Here is a 19701-nt window from a genome sequence, read left to right as displayed (position 1 = left end):
GATAAATGTTACGCAATTAGAATTGAAAGTTGATGGCTGTTTTCACTCACTGTTAAATTCATGCAACTTGTATTTTATGTTAACAACAAACACATTTTTCCTTGAATTCCTTTTTCTTGATTGAAATCTGCTGCCATTGCTAATAGCACATTAGCTAGCAAGCAAATACCAATGCTATCTAGCACACTAAAATGCTAACAGTTCAATATCATCTTTGTGTTCATTGCAAGACAGTCTGTCTACATGCCCTTAATTTCTGACAGCCACACTTACAGACTGTATATCTTATATGTATCAGGAAGGAAATACACGCTAAAACTTTTGAAATAAAAATTGACTTAAGTTCTGTTTATGGTAAAGTTAAGGGTTAGGATATCAAAAATTAAAAGTTGACAATCTGACCTGCAAAACCTGTTTATAAAACATTTAATGAAGCTGAGTGAATCGTCTGCTAACAGGAAAAAAAGCTTGGTCTCATTAAAACATTCTAACACAGCAAGTGAAGCTTATGTAGCTCTGTTAGCTATGTGAGATAACCTTGCAAAGCAGATGGATATGCCTGTTTCCTTGTTTTTCACTGGTGAATCCATCTTGTTAAGCTCCTTTCTGAACCGTTTGGGCCCGCTTAGCCAGTGACAGGACCAATCGGCGACGAGGGGCAGTACTTTCAGGCACGGCAGCGTCGTGACTTAAACAAGCAGCAGCAAGAGCTGGTGCATTTATGCAGGAAAAGATCAGCGTGGATGCTGCTAAAGCACCAGTTTTATCAGAACTTGATGACGTCTTCATGAAAAGAAGAACAAAGAACGGCAGTGAGTTGTTTTCTTTTCAAAAACGACAGAAGTCGAGTACTAACATGTCTATAGTCACCATGTTTCGCGTTAATCCTTGGTAGCAGCGCAAGCGCCGCTCGATAGCTGCTATGTCACTTGTTTTGTTGCTCTGTTTGGCCCGTAGAGATATGACCGACAGAATGTTCATCCAATCACACTCCGAGTTTTTTTTCAAATCCTCTGCCTTTTCTCAGACGTTTCCTATTGAAGCTTTCCCAGATGGATGTGTGAAACACATCCATCTGGCGTGTCAGGTTATGTGTGAGATGCATAGAGAATGAAGCTATGCAGCTAACAAAGCTACATTGCTAACATTGCATGAGCTAGGCTCAGAGTGTTCTCTGACACCCTTTAGGGGAATACAGGTCAGGAGGGGACACCAGCTATTGCTAACTTAGATATTACAGACAAACTACTATTTCAGTGTACTGAACCAGGCCATAGAAACAAAAACAAGTATATCACATCCAACAAAGGTTGGTTGAATATAGGTGTTAAAAACTGTTAGTTTTCTCTTTTTCTGTGCTGGTTTAGAAAAGACACTTGATAATGCACTCAAGGAAAAAAAAAAAAAACACAGACAGAAAGATGAACAGAATTTTTCTTTATTTTCAACAGTTGTAGAAAGAGAAAAATAATGCAATTTATCACACCACCGTTTTTAGAGCTATAATCAAAGTTTTTTTCTGCGCTATTGCCACTCTTTCTGTTTTAAAGCCTACCAGCCTGCTAGCTTCCTGTTGAACTTAACAAGATATAAAACTACTTGTGTCATGTCTTCTAACCCACTTCAATTGATCATTCTTGAGGCTTCCTGATGACTCATGATATTAAAAATGTCTCTATAAGCAGCTGGGGATGTGTTAATCCTCTCTGTTATTTGTCAGGATGTGATTAGTCAAAGGTGCTCCTAGGGAGATAATTGACAGGCCTGTATGTGTGACTTCATCCTGAGTGACAAATAATCTGTCTTTTTCCTCAAACTGGAAATGTCAGTGCAGAAGAGATGCTCTGATCAGGGGTTGTTGAGGTGTGAAGCTGATGATTAATAGGAGCTGTAAATACCTTTGGAAAATGATCTTCAAAGGAAAGGAACATGATATATAATGTTACTTTTCTTGATTGGATTTTAAACCAATTTCATGCTTTTTTTAACGGTTTTCAGATGGAATTTTGAGAACACTTTAAAGGTCACATAATTTACCCCTTTAAGACAAGTTTATATTGGTCTCAGAGGCCCCCAAACATGCCTGTGAAGTTTGTTGCTAAAAAAACACCCCAGTATTGGATTTTTGCATGTATAATATAATACATATATAATAAACCCTTATGTTTCAGTCCTGCTCAGAATGAGCCTGTGGCTTTAAATGAGCTGTCTGACTCTCTTAGGAAATTGATGTGGCTTAATTGATGTGGGTCAGCAGAGAAACTTCTTTTCGAAGTTTTGAGCATTAGAGATCCCAAGTTACCTGGTGGTGTATGTGTGGAAAATCCGAACCTACGCTCAAAACTTTCAAGTTTCTCTGCTCTCTCTTTCAGCCCGCTGACACTCCATCTGTCTAAGTTCTTCTTCGGTGTACTCCAGTTCATCACTGGAGGCTAATGCCACTACTATAGCCAAGCACCTCATATGACCCAACTTCAAAAATCCCAAAATATCCCTTTAAGATATTTGTCAAGAAAATACCCTTAGCATGGGTTGCTAGATGAGTTTGCCAATATTTCTTAATAAAGACACCATTTTACATCCCCAAAACCAGAATATGTCCACATATGGTTTCTCCCTTTTCCATGCTAAAATTTCATAAATTGCTAGAAATCTTGCGTGAATAAACCTATCATGGCGTTTAGTACTACCATTCACCTTTGTAATGGGGAGTTTCATCAACTTATCATGGTTAGTTATGATGTTATGGCCATTTGTTTGGGACCAAAAGAGATGTAATACTGCATTTTTCAAGTTCTGAGGAAAACAAGAAGTTTGAGATGCTCTTGGCGCCTTGCTTCCTTATCTTCAGCTGCTTCTAGTTCAAGTCAGTTAATAACTTTTAAACTGCTTTCTCCAACCCTGCTGAGGCTCTTCCCTTGTTCTGCAGTATGGGCAGAGGTTCAGGCTCAGAGTTAGAAAAATGCTGAAAGTGGAAAAAGAGAGCAGAAGTAGGAGGACAAAAGTTGTTTTTTTATTGACTTTAATTACAAAGTGTGTTATGGATGATTTTCACTGTAATTAAAGCAGCAGCAAACGAGCTGTGCTATTATTAACAACCTTATTCATTAGTTTCCACTGATCTCAAACATACCATAAATGACTTTTAATTACAAACTTCATGGTGCGCGTAACAAAGATTTGCATGCAGATAAAAATAAAACCGTGGAAAGATTGCACATGCTTTGTTGAGCCTGTCAGCTCCGCTTCAGGATGACAGACGTGCACAGAGGGACGTGAATCACTCTCAGCCTTTCAGTCTGCCGCTGACAGATGAACTGGTGGCTGGAAGAGTTGAGTATAGACCAGTTTATTTCCTGAATAGATGGAGGGCAGTAAACACAAATTGCTCACCAACCAAAGGATGTGAGATGTAGCTGTTGTTTCACAAGTCATTAATTCAAACATATTTATTGGATAATCCATCTTTGTGGACTCGGCTGCTGTGGACTCCTTCAGCCAGAGCAGCTTCACAGATTTCAAACTGACTGAGTGACCCACTCTAGACAAGCGTGTGTCTTTCTTTAACCCCACAAAGAGTGGCTGCTTTCACACTGTGGTCAGGCCTGTCATCAGCTGTTATTGTCATGTTAACATTGTTTACATGAACACTCAGCTGAACTGAAATCGTGCATATGTCAAGAATGATTCACTTACCAGCCTGAGCCCACAATCCATTACATCTTCTGTGAATTATTTACACAACACTGACGTACACACCGCAGAGCTGACAGAGTTTGTCAGTTCATTCTGGTGTTTGCCTTTATTTTCTCCAACCAAATGTGATGTGCAACTGACTCACACTACTACGAACACACAATCTGGATCAAACCAGTCACGAAGGCACCATTTTTCTATCACACAATGATGAAGAAAAGTAAACATACAGTTGCACCCTTCTGTATTATCACTATGCTACGGTGCCTGTAAAAAACTTCACCCCCTTGGATGCTGTCCTCTTTCATTGATTTTATAAATTAATCATGGTCAATATAATTTAAATTTTTGGAGCAAAAAAAAAACAAAACACAAAAACCCAAAAGGGAAAACAGATTTCTACAAAGCTTTTGCTGTATGCTTCATGTCATCGTCTTGCTTGAAAATAAATATTCTCCCAAGCTGTAGTTCTCTTTGAAACTGAATAAAATTGTCCTCCAGGATTTTCCTTTATTTTTCTGTGCTCATTCTACCCTCCACCTTTTCAAGCCTTGTAGGGCTGGCTGCCAAGAAGCATTCCCACAGCATGATGCTACCGTGTATAAATGTAACTCAAATAAAAATCAAAATACATCCTAATTTTTTGAGTGCATGCTCCATGACAGCATATTAGCTACTGCAAGAAACCTTCTCTTTTTGTTGATTCTGGCGCCCCCTGTGGATAAAGCAGTGCATCGTATGTCTTTGCTGAGCTTGTCCTGTACATGTGTAAAAAATGTTCTCTGATGAAAAAATCCCATCTTTTTTAAATTGAATACTTAATTTGCAACTCACTGAAAACAGCAGCATGCTGTTGTTACCTCCCTCTATGCTTCGATGCCTAGCCCACAGCAGTTAATGACGAATATTAGTCACACTTTTAGTTCCTGTTCATCAGAGCAAACAGAAGTCCACTTGTGATGCCCCAGCTTTGAGGAAACCCCCTTTAAAGGAAAGTAGAAACAGGGAAAGTTTCAACCCAAAGTTTTCTTCTGAAGGCACGTCGAACTCCCAGCAGAAGGTCACATTAGCCCAGTTTACATCAGCCTCTCTGTTCCTCCCCTCTATTGTAGGCAGCTGTGTACTCACGCTCCCCGGTGACCAGCGATCAGCCTCTCTCTGGCCATTTTTAGCAGCACACTCAGTGTCAGAGCTGGGCTGAGCTCTGCATGTCTGTAGCCGCTCCAGCTGGCAGCTGACCGGGCCACAGAGGTGAAGCTGTCAGTCTGGGAGGAAGCAGGTCAAACGTGACATTACAGAGAGGCAGCTACACGCTGTCACACAGCAAAGAGCACAAATGATTTTAATAGGACAAATGATGAGTACCGAATCACTCATCAGTTTGTTTGTGCTGATGAGGGATGCAAAATTAGGAAATAAGATAAAATACCAAGAAATCTCAACTAAAAAAACTGCCCCGAATGAAACACATCAAGAAAATTTTGTAAAAAGACTTGCACCAACAAACAAACAAAACAAAGAGATAGATGATCCAATAAATATTGTGCACTTCTATTGCATGATTTACGATGTTTTGACACAAGCATCTGCACTTACTCTATCTGTAACAAGATCAGATTAACATATTTAACATGAGAAATTACTGTGCGGGATGGAATAACTTTACAAATGAGTTATTCAGTAAAAAGTGGTTTAAAAGGTGCAAATCAAAGTTATTTTGCCTCTTTTCACATCTTTTTTTCTTCCTTTTTGGTGCCTACATAGTCAAAATGTTTCATGATAAAAAAAAATATTTTTACACAGAAAATAATCTATCACTTCAAATGACATATTTAAAAAATCTTTTTAAAAAATCACATCTCAAAATTCAATTGCAAAAATACAAATATGGCAAGCAACTAACGGACTAAACTTTTTTAACCAAAGGTAAAACCTTGACACAACACCTAGGACCAGGGCCATCCTTAAGAGGGGATAAAGGGGAGAGCTAGTGGGGGTGGGGGCCCAGCCAAAAGGGGGGCCCACAGAGGTTAGCAAAATTATGGTCCATTGTAAAGTTAGTCTTTAATAACCATATTTCATATTTAACCTGAATAATAACCACTCTTATCAAAATAAAATAAATAACTTAAAATAACTTTAGAGAGGAAAATTTTTGAATAATTGCCAAAAATCGGCAAATGGATTTAAAGTAGCAAAAATGAGATACAGGCAGCAAAAATTGGTTGAAAAGGGGCAAAGTGGGTGAAAATGGTGAAAAGCAGTTAAATAGAGGCAAAAATGGGTTTTAAATAAAGGGCAAAAGTGGGCGGAAAATGTTGAAAGATGCAAAAATGGGTTGAAAGTGGCAAGAACTGGTCAAAGTGGCGAAAACTGGTTAACGTTAAAAAAATTAGGAAGAAATGAACAGAAAAAGGATAAAATGGGTTAAAAGAAGTGGCACAAATAAATCTTTTGTGCATCAGAACCTGATAATTGCTTGACACACGTTCAGCTCCAAAATGAAGTAACTGTTAGCCAGGATGCTAGCACCAATGCTAGCGATCCAACACACATGCATTGATATCATCAGTAAATCCCAACTGGGGAAGGCCTATTCACTGGGTTTTTCAGGGGCCCAGACAATTTTGTGGCAAGGCCTGCCCAGGACTGTTTCATATGAGGCAATAAAAGAAGTAGATAAACACTCTTAAAACTGACTGAGGACATATCGATTAGCACACATGTCTAAGCCTTATAAACGTGTGCATCTAAAGCTTTTGTACTTAAACATGTAGTGAAGAAACTTCTGTTGTTGCATTTACTTGTGTTTGTGCTTAAACTAAGCTGCAGAGCAGGCCAGTGTAGTCAAACCTCAATAGCCTAATGCAGTGATAATTTGTATATCTGATAGAACTGATTCGATTTAAACAGAGGAGATCTTGATCTCATGGCTCCGGCTGTGAGCTGCTGGTAGGAGCCCAAACTGATGGAGAGAGGAGGTCACTCTTGACACATAATATTGAAACCAAACATGACCTGTATTTTGCTTCTGCTGAGCTGCCAGATTGTCAGACTTCAGGCTGCTGGCACAAAGCCCACTAGCTCTGCCCCACTGTGGACATGTAAAGAGTGAATCCTCTTCGATTTACAACCTGAAAACAAAGTGAGGATGTTAAACTGTCTGTGTATATTTACCCTCTGACCAAGCGCCAATCTGTTAGGTCAATGTGACATCATGGATTGAGTTGTGGCAGGGATATTTCTCTGAGTTTTTTAGAGTTACTTTGAAGAGAAAGTTTTCCATTTTGTAAAATATGCTTATTTATCTTTTGCTTCTGGGAAAATGGGAAGATTGACACCACTCTAGTGTCTGTGGATTAAGTGTGGAGCTTCAAGCAGCAAGTTGATTATGTTAGCTTAGCATGGGGACTATACTTGTGTGCAAATTAATTCCATAAAATATTTGTGTCAAAAACCCCCTAAAAGGAGCAGAGTGGTTCATGTTTTAGCTCTGGATAGAGGCAGTTTTTCGGGCTTTATAACAGTACAGTAAGGGACTGTATGAAAATAAATATGTTATGTTAGTTTGGGAGGGACTTTTAAGAGATCAGGGTCTTCAACTTTTTTTAATACCTTTAATATTCTTGTCTGTAATAATATGAGATGCTCCTTAAGATTGCAGTTTATTTTTGAATCCATAAGGGGTCCGCAGAAAACTAATGTCGTGATCACATTTTTCAAACACACCCTTACCTAACATAATCAGGCTACTTGTGGCTCCACACTGACATTTGAGTGATATCAGTCCTCTTATATAAGTGAGCAACCAAGCATACTTCTCAAAATGTCAGACTTTTCTTTTTTAATGGGCCTTCAGCAGCTCCTTTTGAAAGTGCCATTGCTGATGTTTGTTACTAAACTGCTCTTGTCTTTTCTTTGCAGCGCTCCAAAATAGCAGTATATGAGAAAATGTGGTCATACATGAAATCCGCTGAGCCCTCAGTGTTTGCCAAAACAACACCTGATGGGGTTTCCCGGGTACGAAAGTCGAAGGGAAAGTTCGCCTTTCTTCTCGAATCCACTATGAACGAGTACATAGAGCAGCGGAAGCCCTGTGACACCATGAAAGTGGGCGGGAACCTCGACTCTAAGGGTTATGGTGTGGCCACACCGAAAGGCTCTGCATTAAGGTGGGTGGGATATTATAACAATGTCCTCCATATTGTTATAGTATTCCACCTACCCTGATGTCTCCTTTTGCCGTTTTTCTTTTCCTTGATTCTTCTGTTTTTAAAAGTGCATCGCTGAGTGAACAGTATTTCTATTTAATCAACACATTCAGCCATTTTCTGTGTGTCCGATGTATCTGGTTTGTGTCTCTGTGACTTTCTTCTTTCTCTTAAGGTTATTATTGGTATACTTTGAGTGAATCATCTGAATGTTGATGTGCACTCTCACCCTCCCCTTCCTTGTTTGTTTTGCTCTTTTCCCCTCAATCTCTCCCCTCTCTTTGTTTCCGTGGTGCCTTCTTTTGCATTGCTTCTAACTCGACACTGAAATATGTCTTTTTCTGCTAGTTAAAATGCTGCTCTGTCAGTTGTGATGAATGTTAAGCTGCATGCTGGATGTTCTTATTTCTAGTTCAACTATGACATAATGTCCCCATCCCGCACACTTCAGTTACAAGCAATGTACCCCTCCATGCCACCTCTCTAATATTACAACATTTTCTTTGCTGTAAAGATGCTTCTTACCCTTCCACACCAGTGAAATTCTTACCAATTTGTCCCTCCCGTGCTCCCCTTATGAACCATTGATCTTTTTAATCACTATTCTTTACTAATATTCTATATTAGATTTCTCACGGACCTGTTCATTTTCTTACAAGTTATGTTTTATCGTTTCAAGAAATGCTGTTAACCTGGCAGTGTTAAAACTGAATGAGCAAGGCCTCTTGGACAAATTGAAAAACAAATGGTGGTACGACAAGGGAGAGTGCGGCAGCGGGGGAGGTGACTCTAAGGTCAGCCTCAATGTCACCAAAGTCGGGTATCCTAGAACAGAGTAATCGGCAAGGCTGTCCACTGAACGTAGTCTTTGGGCCTGAAAATCTGCAAATTATTAATGGGTAAATATGGTAATTTAACTTTTTTGTGCAAATGTGATCAACTGGGAACCCTTTACTTGGCTAATAGAGGAGGAAAAGCCCAGTTATATATGAAAGTGCAGGAGTACGGCTCAGAAAAAGTAGGAAGAAGTTCATGTGCAGACAGAGTAGTTATTTGGTCTGTAGTTATGAAAGTCAGAAACCATCTTCCCCTCTGGTTTTGGTATCTACAGGCCAAAATCAAATCTTTTTATCCTAATATGTAGCCTTAGAGCTAGAGTGATAAGGATAAATTGATTGTAATGTTATTTTCAATACCTCCAAGTCAAACTTTAAATGCACTCTCCAATCTGCCGCCTAGATGTTAGGGCAGGCACGGGGAACAGCGTTGTCTTGAGGGGACTAAGCATCGCAGGCAAACGTGAGAATTCTAATGACAGACTGACAACTAACGGTCCAAACTCTGTCCAACATCCTCTCACTGAAATCCAGCGTTAAGACTGACAGACACCTTTGGTTGGTCTTTGTTTAAGGCCAGTCAAAGTCTATCCATGGCCACCCTGACCTGGTGAACCCTGAGAATAAGATAGGAACAGGGGTCTCATTTGTACAAGAGAATTTGATGTCAATCTCCCCTTTGTATTTATGTATTTTATCATATTTTGCATAAAGTGATGAATGTGGATGCATTCCGATGTTTAAGTGAGACTATGTTGCTTTAAATAAACTGAGTTGTTAAATTAGATGGATAATATACTAGTATAACCACTGATGCAGTAGATGTCATACATTTTACACTAGTCTTTTAAATCAAAACTCCCTCAGTGTTCTGATCGAGTAGCAGAAAATTTAAGCACATGCGGAAGTACAAATCTTGCAGTTCCTCGAGTCACAGAAAGTCACAGACAGTCACAGACATGTCATGTTAAAAGCAGACTTCTAGGGGGTCTTGCTGCAGACAACAGATCTCAGACACCCCTTTTTGCTCTGTTGGAACAGAAGAGAGGTAATCTGAAGTTTTCTTTTCATATTCATCTTTATTCATAAACAGAGTCTGGCAGTTACATTCATGAAACAACCACATTGCAAACACGTCAGACAGAGAAACATTTCCTAAATAAAACAGAAAAAAGGTCAGATGTCTAATCCAGGATTAAACTATGTGTAGACCCATTTTAGAAGTAGTTACATGAACATTGCCTTGGTTTAGCTTTGCTAGCATAGCTTTACTCACTATGTAGTTAATGTAACTACATATGCTATCGTTGTTACATTAGCTTTAGCAAAAGCTAACAAAGCTAAAGTGAGCCACCGTTCACAAAACTCCCTCTGAAACGGGTCTTGCTGCAGCAAACCTAGCATAATCTGGAGAGAGGGAGTAATCGGCGAATTAGATTTTGGGAGTGATCCGGATCACCATTTGGATCCAGGAATGTTTTTAAAGGATTCTTCACTATTGGGAGATAGGGCTAGTGGTGGAGGTCTGCATAGCTAACTATGCTTTAATAGCTTTAGATTTAGCTATGTTATCTACGTAGCTTTCAGAGCTAATTAGGCTTCATTAGTTTTAGACTTTGCCCTGTAGCTTGCTACCTACGTAGCTTGCATAGTCAATGTTAGCTTTAGCCTTAGCAACATAGCTGTGAAAGAGTGTTTTAATAAGGACAAGCTTTTTCCCTGTATGCAGACTTTTTTCTCTGCTTTTTTAAACATTTTGTAATCAGGATTTGCAGGGTAGGTTTTTAACATTTGATATCCTAACCCTTACCTTGACCTTTACCTTTACCCTAATCAAAAGTTTAATCGGATGTTATTTTGAAAGTTTTGGTTTGTATTTCTGTTCAACAGCAGTGTCTGCAAGAGGGAGCATATGAGATCTCCAACAGTCTGCAGCCAGACTGTCTTGGATTGCTACAACAGAAATAAACATGTATACACCCTGGTTCATAATTATGTTTTGGCCGGAATAGTCTACCTTTTATTGGCAGACACTGCAAAGGGATGATCTTTATTAAAAAGCTCATCTGTTTTGATTTTCAGAAGGATGAAAGTTATGCATAATTAGGAGAATTACTGGTGTAACTGCACCAGGAGGCCTCAGATCCAACTCTTTGTCTGTTTCCTGGTTGATCTTAAGTTACTTAGAGACAGCATTTTCAATGTGGCAGCTACCTCAGATTGTCTTCAAAAGCCCTTTTCTGTAACTAAATGACTGATGTCCCTTAGGCCTCATACAGTGTTCTCTACAGTCTGTGGTTCTGACTGAGTCGAGTCATTTTAGGATTAATCTCTGTACTGACATGCAGAATTCAATTTATAATTATTTGAAATATTTTAGACCAAAGAAAGTTAATCTTCCTTGAATTAACTTAATGCATTGAAATTTTGCCACTATGCGTCTACATACAGTGCCCCTTATTGGACGGAGCTGCCTCTTTTCCCTCTTGGACTGATGGTTAGACAACAACAACAATAACAACAACAAGAAAAAAACATGTATGAATCATGTTTTTGCTTTTGAGTGACATATAAAATAGCTATAGGGAGTGCCATCATGTCAGTGTGAACACAGTGCTGAGAACAACAAACTCTGAGGGAGCTTAACTTCCTTTTTTAGTCATTACTTAACGATATATCTGGATAAGGATGCTTATCCAACTGCTGTGTTCATGTTAAAATTATTGCATATTATATGTTTGAAGAGATAACTGGCAGTACCAGTTTGATTTGATTTGATTTGATCTTTATACATCTCAAACATAAAACAAACAATAGAAATACAAAAATTCGTTGCCTAACGAAAATCATATCACTTGTCATACCAGACATAAAGGACAACAAAAAAGAAAAAAGAGCTCCAGCAACTGAGCTAATACAAGCTAACATTAGCTTCTGGTGAAACCACGTTAAATAAGGCTGTAGCAGCACTTTTCTCACTTAAAACAGGGCTATGACTGAAAGCTTATATATATTCAACGTTTTATTTTATGCATATAGTGTTATTCACTCTTTACTATTCACATAGTCTCACATTAAACATATTGTTAAAAATAAAGAAGTTTCAAATTGAGAAAAATAGCCCAATTATGATAGTTTGTTTTGTTTTTATGTATTTCAATGGACTGTCTCAGAGAGGTGCACATCCAGCTCAGCTCTGCAGAAGTGGTGAAATCCTTTCCCACACACATTGACTTGATCAGTTTTTCAGTCAAATCTCTTGTACACCCTCCATATGAATGAGGCCCCTGATCTTGTGTTTGAGACAGCAGGGCGGGTGCAGTAAGAGCCCGACAGCGGATCCATCTCTGCCTCTGCTCCTTCAGCTTGCATCATGACCACAGTACACTCGGCACATTGTGAGAGAAGAGACAAGGCAAAACTTTGCTGTTATTGACTCGAGTGATCCATCCCTGAGTGAGCAGGATATGGATACTTCCAGTGGGATAACACAAAGAAAATGTCTTCTCTCGCTGGCAATTTGCCCCAACCCCTCAAATAGAGAGAGAGAGTAGAGTTTCAGTGTAACTCTGTCTGTGACTGCCACATTTCTACGTCCTTATTTCTCTTTCAGAAATATTCATGTGGGTAATTTGACAATGAGATGGAAATATATTGTATGTAACTACCACTGAGATAGTATGGCATTTATCAATGAAATGCTATCAGTAGGTCCCTGGAATTGAATGCAGGATGCATATTATCAATCAATGGAGATATTTAAATGGTTTTATTTTGAGATATGCTCACTAAAAAACATACTCAATGGAGAAAATACCTTCTAATGTTAACATCAAAGATGGATAATTTCTAAAATGATCCTCCTGTGTACCTTATATTTCATACTGTGTGATGTTGATTTAGTTTGGCATCATGCAGTATGGGTTGTATGTCTTGATTTTGCCATGAGAGTAAGTTTTGTGCACGTGTTTGTCCTGTGAGCTCATGAATGTTTTTAGATGCTGGTTTCTTGTTTTGCAGACAGACTGAAGGGTACAGTTCTGATGTGACTTATTAACAGAAGGAGCAGAGGTTAAATCAAACCTTCAACCTCAGAAAATGCACACGGGGTGGACACAATACGAGTCACCTGTACAATGCCTCAAAAAGAATACAACATTAAATCTTATATTTGTAAAGCTTTTAGGTCCAATTTGATACCTTACAATAAAAGTGGGATTGCACTGTAAACAACCTACAAAATCATTTTAACTTCACAAATATAGGATTTATAGCACTTTCTGTTGTATTACATTTTGATAGCTTGTACAACTGTAATAATATTTGGTCCATCCTGCCTGTACATATTAGTCAGAGAATGGGATTCAGACCTTTTTCAGTAATTTTTAACAAAAAAATTTGACTTTATTGCTCACAAAAATACAGTCCAGAGCCAAGAATAAGTGCACCCTGAATTAAAGTCTTATGTGTTGTAGGCCATATTTAGGGAGGCTTGTATGCAAAGCAAACAACCTATAAATGTACTACATTTTAGAAAATAAAACTTACAGTGCTTAACACATTTATTAGACTACCACCCAAAGTAAGGTTTATGCCACAGCCACAGCTGCCCTAAATTAACAGCATTGGTAATTACCAAAATCATTTTTTATGTTTCTACAATGGTTAATACACCAATATGTAGAAGCTCTTTAACCAAAATGATATTTTTAATGCTAAATATAATTATTATTGCATCCATGAATTTTCATATTTACAGATTTACAAAAAAACCTGAAAAAACAGTAAAGCACATTATTATTTCTTGATTAATATGTCAAATTATAGTCATTTACTTGCATTCCTGAACAGAAAAATTAGTTTAAGTGGTTGAATGTTATGCTTGATTCATTTCTGACTTCTCAGAGAAGCCCAGTCGGCTCAAATTTGGGTATAAAAAGGTGAATACAGTTTGAAATTCCTCATTCCTGTTCAAAATGGTAAAATGTGTAGAGCTCACTGAAAATGAAAGAGTCCTCATTAAAGCACTTCATGATGCTGGATGGTCTTTGAGACAAATATGACAGGTGGTCTAATACGTTTGTTAAGCACTGTAAATTTCAACAACACCTTGTGAGCCTAATGTAAAATATCTTGCACTGTCTCTTTAGGATTTTCTATAGCTCAAATACTGTAAGAAAGTTCACTGTGGTGAAATGCCTCACTTCATATGCACATTTGCACTAATGAATCTATTTAGTGCACTTAAACACTGTAAGAAAGCTCACTGTGGTAAAATGCCTCACTTCGCATGTACATTTGCACTAATTATTCTATTTACTGCACTAAAATACTGCAAGAAAAGCTCACTGCAGTAAAATGCCTCACTTCATATGCACATTTGCACAGATGAATCTGTTTACTGGTAGTGAAATGCCTCACTTCATATGCACATTTGCACAGATTATTCTATTTACTGTGCTAAAATACTGCAAGATGGCTCACTGTGTTAAAATGCATCACTTTGTATGCACATATGCACTAATGAATCTATTTACTGCACTAAAATACTGTCAGAAGGTTCATTGTGGTAAAATGTGCATTTGCACTAATTAATGTAAGCTATCTTAAACTGAATATTGAGGTAATGTTAATCTAAATATATTTATATTAAAATATTTTATACTTGTACATCATGTCTAGTCAACATTCTTGCATCCTTTGCACTTCTTTCAATCATACTATCAATGCACTTGGACTTGTAAACACTAGAAAAAAAACCTAAATATAATAATCTAAATAATTAACAGCAAATTACCAAAATTAGAGCTCAAACTCCCTACTTGTGGAATTAAAGACCTTTTGAAAAAAGTTAAACCTTAAAAGGAAATTTACACATACTCTTCCTTAAAGTGAGGCACTAACTACAGAAATCCACCATTGTTTTTGTAGTCTATCTGCTAATATGGCAATTGACTGGACTTGTAATGTGTTTTTAAGCACCCAAAATGCTTTTGTCATGTACAGGCGCAGCCAAAATGCAACAAAATGTTTCCACCTTAGAATGAAATTGTCATTGTGTAAATGTGGCCTTACAGAAAGTCCATTCAAATCTTAAATTTGTCACTAACTGGCATATTTTGAAAATGAAGTATTTTGATGTTTAGCATAGTTGGCATATAATCATCACATTATAATCGAAAAATTTAGACAGCCTCAAATTTCTACAATGAGTGCATATTTAGGAATGTTCATTTCCTGAGAAAGTTATTGCTAGAGTGGAAGCAGCTTAAGATATTTTCAAATACATTTAAATTTGCTGTAAAGGCCACAATTTTCACACCACACACACACACACAAACACACAGGATTTGACCCTCAGACTGCGGAAGAAAAATCTTAGTTTGCATACATATTGTTCTGAGAAAAATTGATTCACACTTTTGTAATAAAATGCTTCTAAGCAACAGGAGGGTTGACCAGCTGGCCCTCTGCTATGATGTGAAATAAGACCAGATTTTTTTAGTAAACTATTGGGAGCATTTTTTAAAGCTACTACTTTGTTCTGTTTTTTTATTTCTTTTTTTGTTTTACAAACAGTAAAACCACACCACATGTTCAGCAGATTCTTCAGGTTCAGAAAATACCCAAATTTAGCAGATAGCAGTTTGAGTTTTAACCACAAAATGAGAATTTATGAAAGGGGATTATTTTTAGCCTTTTCCTCTCAGATCTACATCCTCATCTGTCTAAACAGTTTAAATGTTTGTACTTCCCTCTGCTGATCCTTCTCTTTTCCCAGGAAACCCCTGAAACCAAAGCAGCTATGTCTACACACATGCAACTACTGGTGTGTGTATGTACATCTTTTCAGTCTGTGAACCAAAAGTAGAGTATGAAGAAGGTTTTTTTTTGTTTGTGGTAAGGCTAGTTTGTGTGAAAAATGAAGAAATGTATACAGTGCCAGTAAAAAATATTCACCCCTTGGATGTTTTACCCTTTTGCTGATTTTATAAATCAATCGTGGTTAATAAATTAGGCTTTTTTGGAAAAAAAAAAGTACCTCTTTTACATCAAGGTGACAACAGATTTCCACAAAATAATGTCAATGAGATAAAAATATTACTTGTAAAATAAGCAACTGCATAAATATTCCCCCTCTTCATGTCTGTGTGGATAGGTCTCAATCAGGCTTGCACATCTGGACACTGCAATTTTGCATTCTTATTTGCAAAACTGCTCAAGCTCTGTCAGGTTGCACAGGGATCAGGTGTAAAAAAAAAAGACCTATTCAAGTCCAGTCACAGGTTCTCTATTGGATTGAGGTCTGGGCTTTGACTCGGCCTCTCCAAAACACTCAACTTGTTTTCTTTGAACAATTTCTGTGTAGCTTTGTGTAGCTAAGTGCTTCAGTTACTGAAAAATAAATCTCCCAAGCTGTATTTCTCTTGCAGACTGAATAAGATTGCCCTTCAGGATTTTCTGATATTTTGCTGCATTCATTTTACCCTCCACCCTTACAAGCCTTCCAGGGCCGACTGCTGAGAAGCATCCCCACAGCATGATGCTGCCACCACTGTGCTTCACAGCAGGGATGGTATGTTTGTGGTGATGTGTAGTGTTTGATGTCCACCAAATATAGCATCTTGTCTCGTGGCCAAAAGGAACCATTTGGGCTCCTTCCACTTGACCATGGAGTCTTCCAAATGTCTTTTGGTGAACTCTTTGGTGAGATTCCATCTGAGTTTTCTTCAACTGTGGTTTTCTCTTTGGGCAACAGTTATTGCATGTGGAGTCTCTCCCATCTCAGCTGCTGAAGCTTTTAACTCCTTCAGAGTAGCCACAGGTGTCATGGTGTCTTCTCACACTTGTCTCCTTCTAGCACGTCGCTCAGTTTGTGAGGTTGGCCTGATCTAGGCAGATTTACACATGTGCCATATTCCTTCCATTTCTTGATGATGGATTTAACTTAACTCAGGGGGATGTTCCGTGCCTTGGATTTGTTTGTATCCATCCCCTGACCTATCATTTTCAAAAACATTTTTCTCTGATTTGTGTGGTGTTCTTTTGTCCTCATGGTGTAATGGTAGCCAGGAATACTGATTGACCAGTGACTGGACCTTCCAGACACAGATGTCTTTATACTACATTCACTGCACTCAGGTGATCCCCATGTCACTAACTGTGAGACTACTAGCACCAATTTGCTGGACCTCTGTTGAAATAGGTCAGTCACTTTAAAGGGGGTAAATATTTATGCAAGAACTTATTTCACGTTGCATAGTTTAATTTTGCTGAAATCTGTTGTCACTTGACATGGAAGAGGTTTTCTCTTCTTTTTTTGTCAAAAAAGGAAAATTATATTGAACATTATGGATCTATAAAATCAATAAAATGGTAAAACATCCAAGGGAGTGAATACTTTTTATAGGCACTGTATACAAAAACATGTTTTTAATTTCCGTCAGATGTTTTAATTTCATGATTCAAAGTTGATTAAACAAAAAGCCTATGCTAGTGGATATACATTATTCCAGATATACAGAGGCCTAAAATCATACACAAGCCAGAGTGGCTCTATTTTCTTCTGCTCTGTAGCTGCATTAAGGGTTTAAAAAGCTTTTAAAGCGTTGGTTTAGCACTTAGTATTTATTGCTTTATGATAGCCAATCATTTCATGTGACTGAGTCAATGCTTAATTATTTTCTAAGCTCATAAATTTTAACTGTATAAAGAACTCTGCTCTTTCAGCTTAGATTATTTTCTTTTTGAGCCATATAACTCAAGTCTATGTGGACCACACTTTGTTTTCAGACATAAAAAGATTCTGGAAGATTTCCAGTGTTTGAGACTGCACAGTGCTCTTGTATCATTTTAAAGCCCATGGTCACCATCTGGTGGTGTGTCTGAGGTCTATCTGGTGACCAGTGCATGGAGTATCTTTTATGAGTAGGAGGAGGTTATTACAACATATCCAAGCCAAATTATTTATGAATTAGGTTAGATATTATCCTAGTAGAACCAATCAGAGTCTAATATATGTGACTAAAACTGAGGAGGAAATGATTTAAAAGTCAATCCGTGACATTGCAGGTGCTAAATTTGTCATGAAAGTAGATTTACTCTGACATGACTGTTAGCTTCTGCTCCTGAATGGATGAAAATGTCTTTCTTTGGAGCTTCTCCCCTTGCACTTCATTGTCATTTTGTCTTTATATCATGAGAAGAAATAGCATCAAGCTTGATTCACAAAGTGTATCAGTAAATCTCCCTTGGTTTGTTGTTGCATTTAAATTTCAAAAAGCTCAAGTTGTGATTTATGTTTGTGATCATAACTCTGCCTTTCAAACAGCTCTGACTGCTGAACAGGACTTCACATCATCCACCTGTCATCATGCATGACAGCTTTATGTTGGATTTTACTTGCTTTAATAGTCCAATGACTGGGTTTGTTTTCTACGTGACATACAAAGAACACAGTGGTGAATACAATATATTTGATGGTGTTGGATTACAAACAGTGATTTATTTTTCATGATGACTGCTTTCTGAAAGGAAATAAGATGGGAAATCTATCAGTCAAAGTAATCAAGTGTAATGTCTGGCAAAACCAAAACCCCAAACCATGGGTCCCTGCATGTGGGACTACAAACCAGAGTAAATATTACATGTGACTGGTAATTATTCAGAAAACCCTTAACCTCACATTGATAAATTAATAAACCAAGATTACTTGATTTGAAGCTTGAGATCAGGACTTAAATTTGCCTTCATGTTGGGCTCTCGTTCAACATTTTGTGTTAAAAGGGGGATTTTGCGAGACATTAGTCCTTCAATAGCTGACCTTAAAATTGGACTGCTAAGTTTTTCTGTTAGTCAAGAAAGGGTTCCTGTTAGATCCACCTTGCTAAACATCAAAAAGGCTGCCCATAGCAAAACAAACAAGCCCTCAGCAGTAACTGCCTCTGTTTTCTTTCATTCTGCAAAGCTATGCAGCAGCTGCTTTATTCTGCAAGTTCAAATCTTTTCTCTTCTTGTGATCAGTGTGTGCCGATTACTCAAAGCGATAAAGGTGGGGTCTGGCATGCTAGGGTAGTCATGGATTATGAAAGGTCATATATTTATATACACATTGATACATACTGTAGTGTTGCCTGCCTGTGATGTGTTGGCCAGGACCCTACTCTATCGCTTTGCACAGTATAAAGTAGTTTTAAACAAAAGTTGAATAACATAAAATAACATAATAAAATGTTATTTATGTTATTTCCCACGTGAAGAACTCCTGTAAACCTTGCAGTATTGAAACTCAGTGAACAAGGCATCTTAGACAAGCTGAAAAACAAATGGTGGTACGATAAGGGTGAATGTGGAACCAAGGACTCGGGAAGTAAGGTCAGTCGCTGCAGGTCTTTTTATACTGATTGCAAAATGCATTTTGACCCAACTGTTCATATGCAAACATCGAAAAGCACACATTATCTCTCAGACATATCTGGATAAGTGCTTGTCTGCCCTCACAGTAAAAGATGTAAAAAAATGCACCCACTTTACACATAGTCTTATTCATTTACACTCTGATCATAACTCATCACATTGACATTATTTCATTGTATGCAGATGATACCAGATTTTAAATTACAGCATGATTACACACATTTTTGATTCATACCATAAAGATATGAAAGTTGAACCATAGAATTGAAACCATTATACTGCTATTGCCCTCGTCCAAACTTTTATTGAATATTAATTTATTGGTTTTCATCATTTGCATGCAAACAGCGCCTTTCAACTCCAGTACAACCTGCTTAAGGGATCCTTATTCAGACTGAGTCCAAAGTGACCTTTAAATACCAGCAGAGAACAACAGAGGCAGATTGTATTTAACAGTCAGGTCTCATAGTTGTAGTGTAACAGTAAGAATTATGCTTTAAACTCTTTAAGAGATGTAAATAAGCCCAACTTTTACAGATATT

General features: G+C 37.8%; 1 protein-coding gene across 3 annotated transcripts in view; it reads left to right on the top strand.

Annotated features, from left to right (window-relative positions):
- The window catches only part of LOC121518679 (glutamate receptor 3-like), a 153483-nt gene that overhangs the window by 130427 nt on the left and 3355 nt on the right, over positions 1 to 19701 (top strand). For 2 of the 3 annotated variants that reach the window (XM_041801161.1, XM_041801160.1), the window contains exons 13-14: positions 7621 to 7868; positions 19003 to 19117. In XM_041801161.1, coding sequence (XP_041657095.1) covers positions 7621 to 7868; positions 19003 to 19117 — 363 coding nt within the window. Of the gene's footprint in view, positions 1 to 7620; positions 7869 to 8586; positions 8702 to 19002; positions 19118 to 19701 lie in introns of all 3 variants that reach the window. The other variant, XM_041801163.1, reaches the window with a different exon arrangement.

This window comes from Cheilinus undulatus, linkage group 12 (genome assembly GCF_018320785.1).
Source record: "Cheilinus undulatus linkage group 12, ASM1832078v1, whole genome shotgun sequence".
NCBI lineage: Eukaryota > Metazoa > Chordata > Actinopteri > Labriformes > Labridae > Cheilinus > Cheilinus undulatus.
This window is presented reverse-complemented; position numbering and strand designations above follow the sequence as displayed.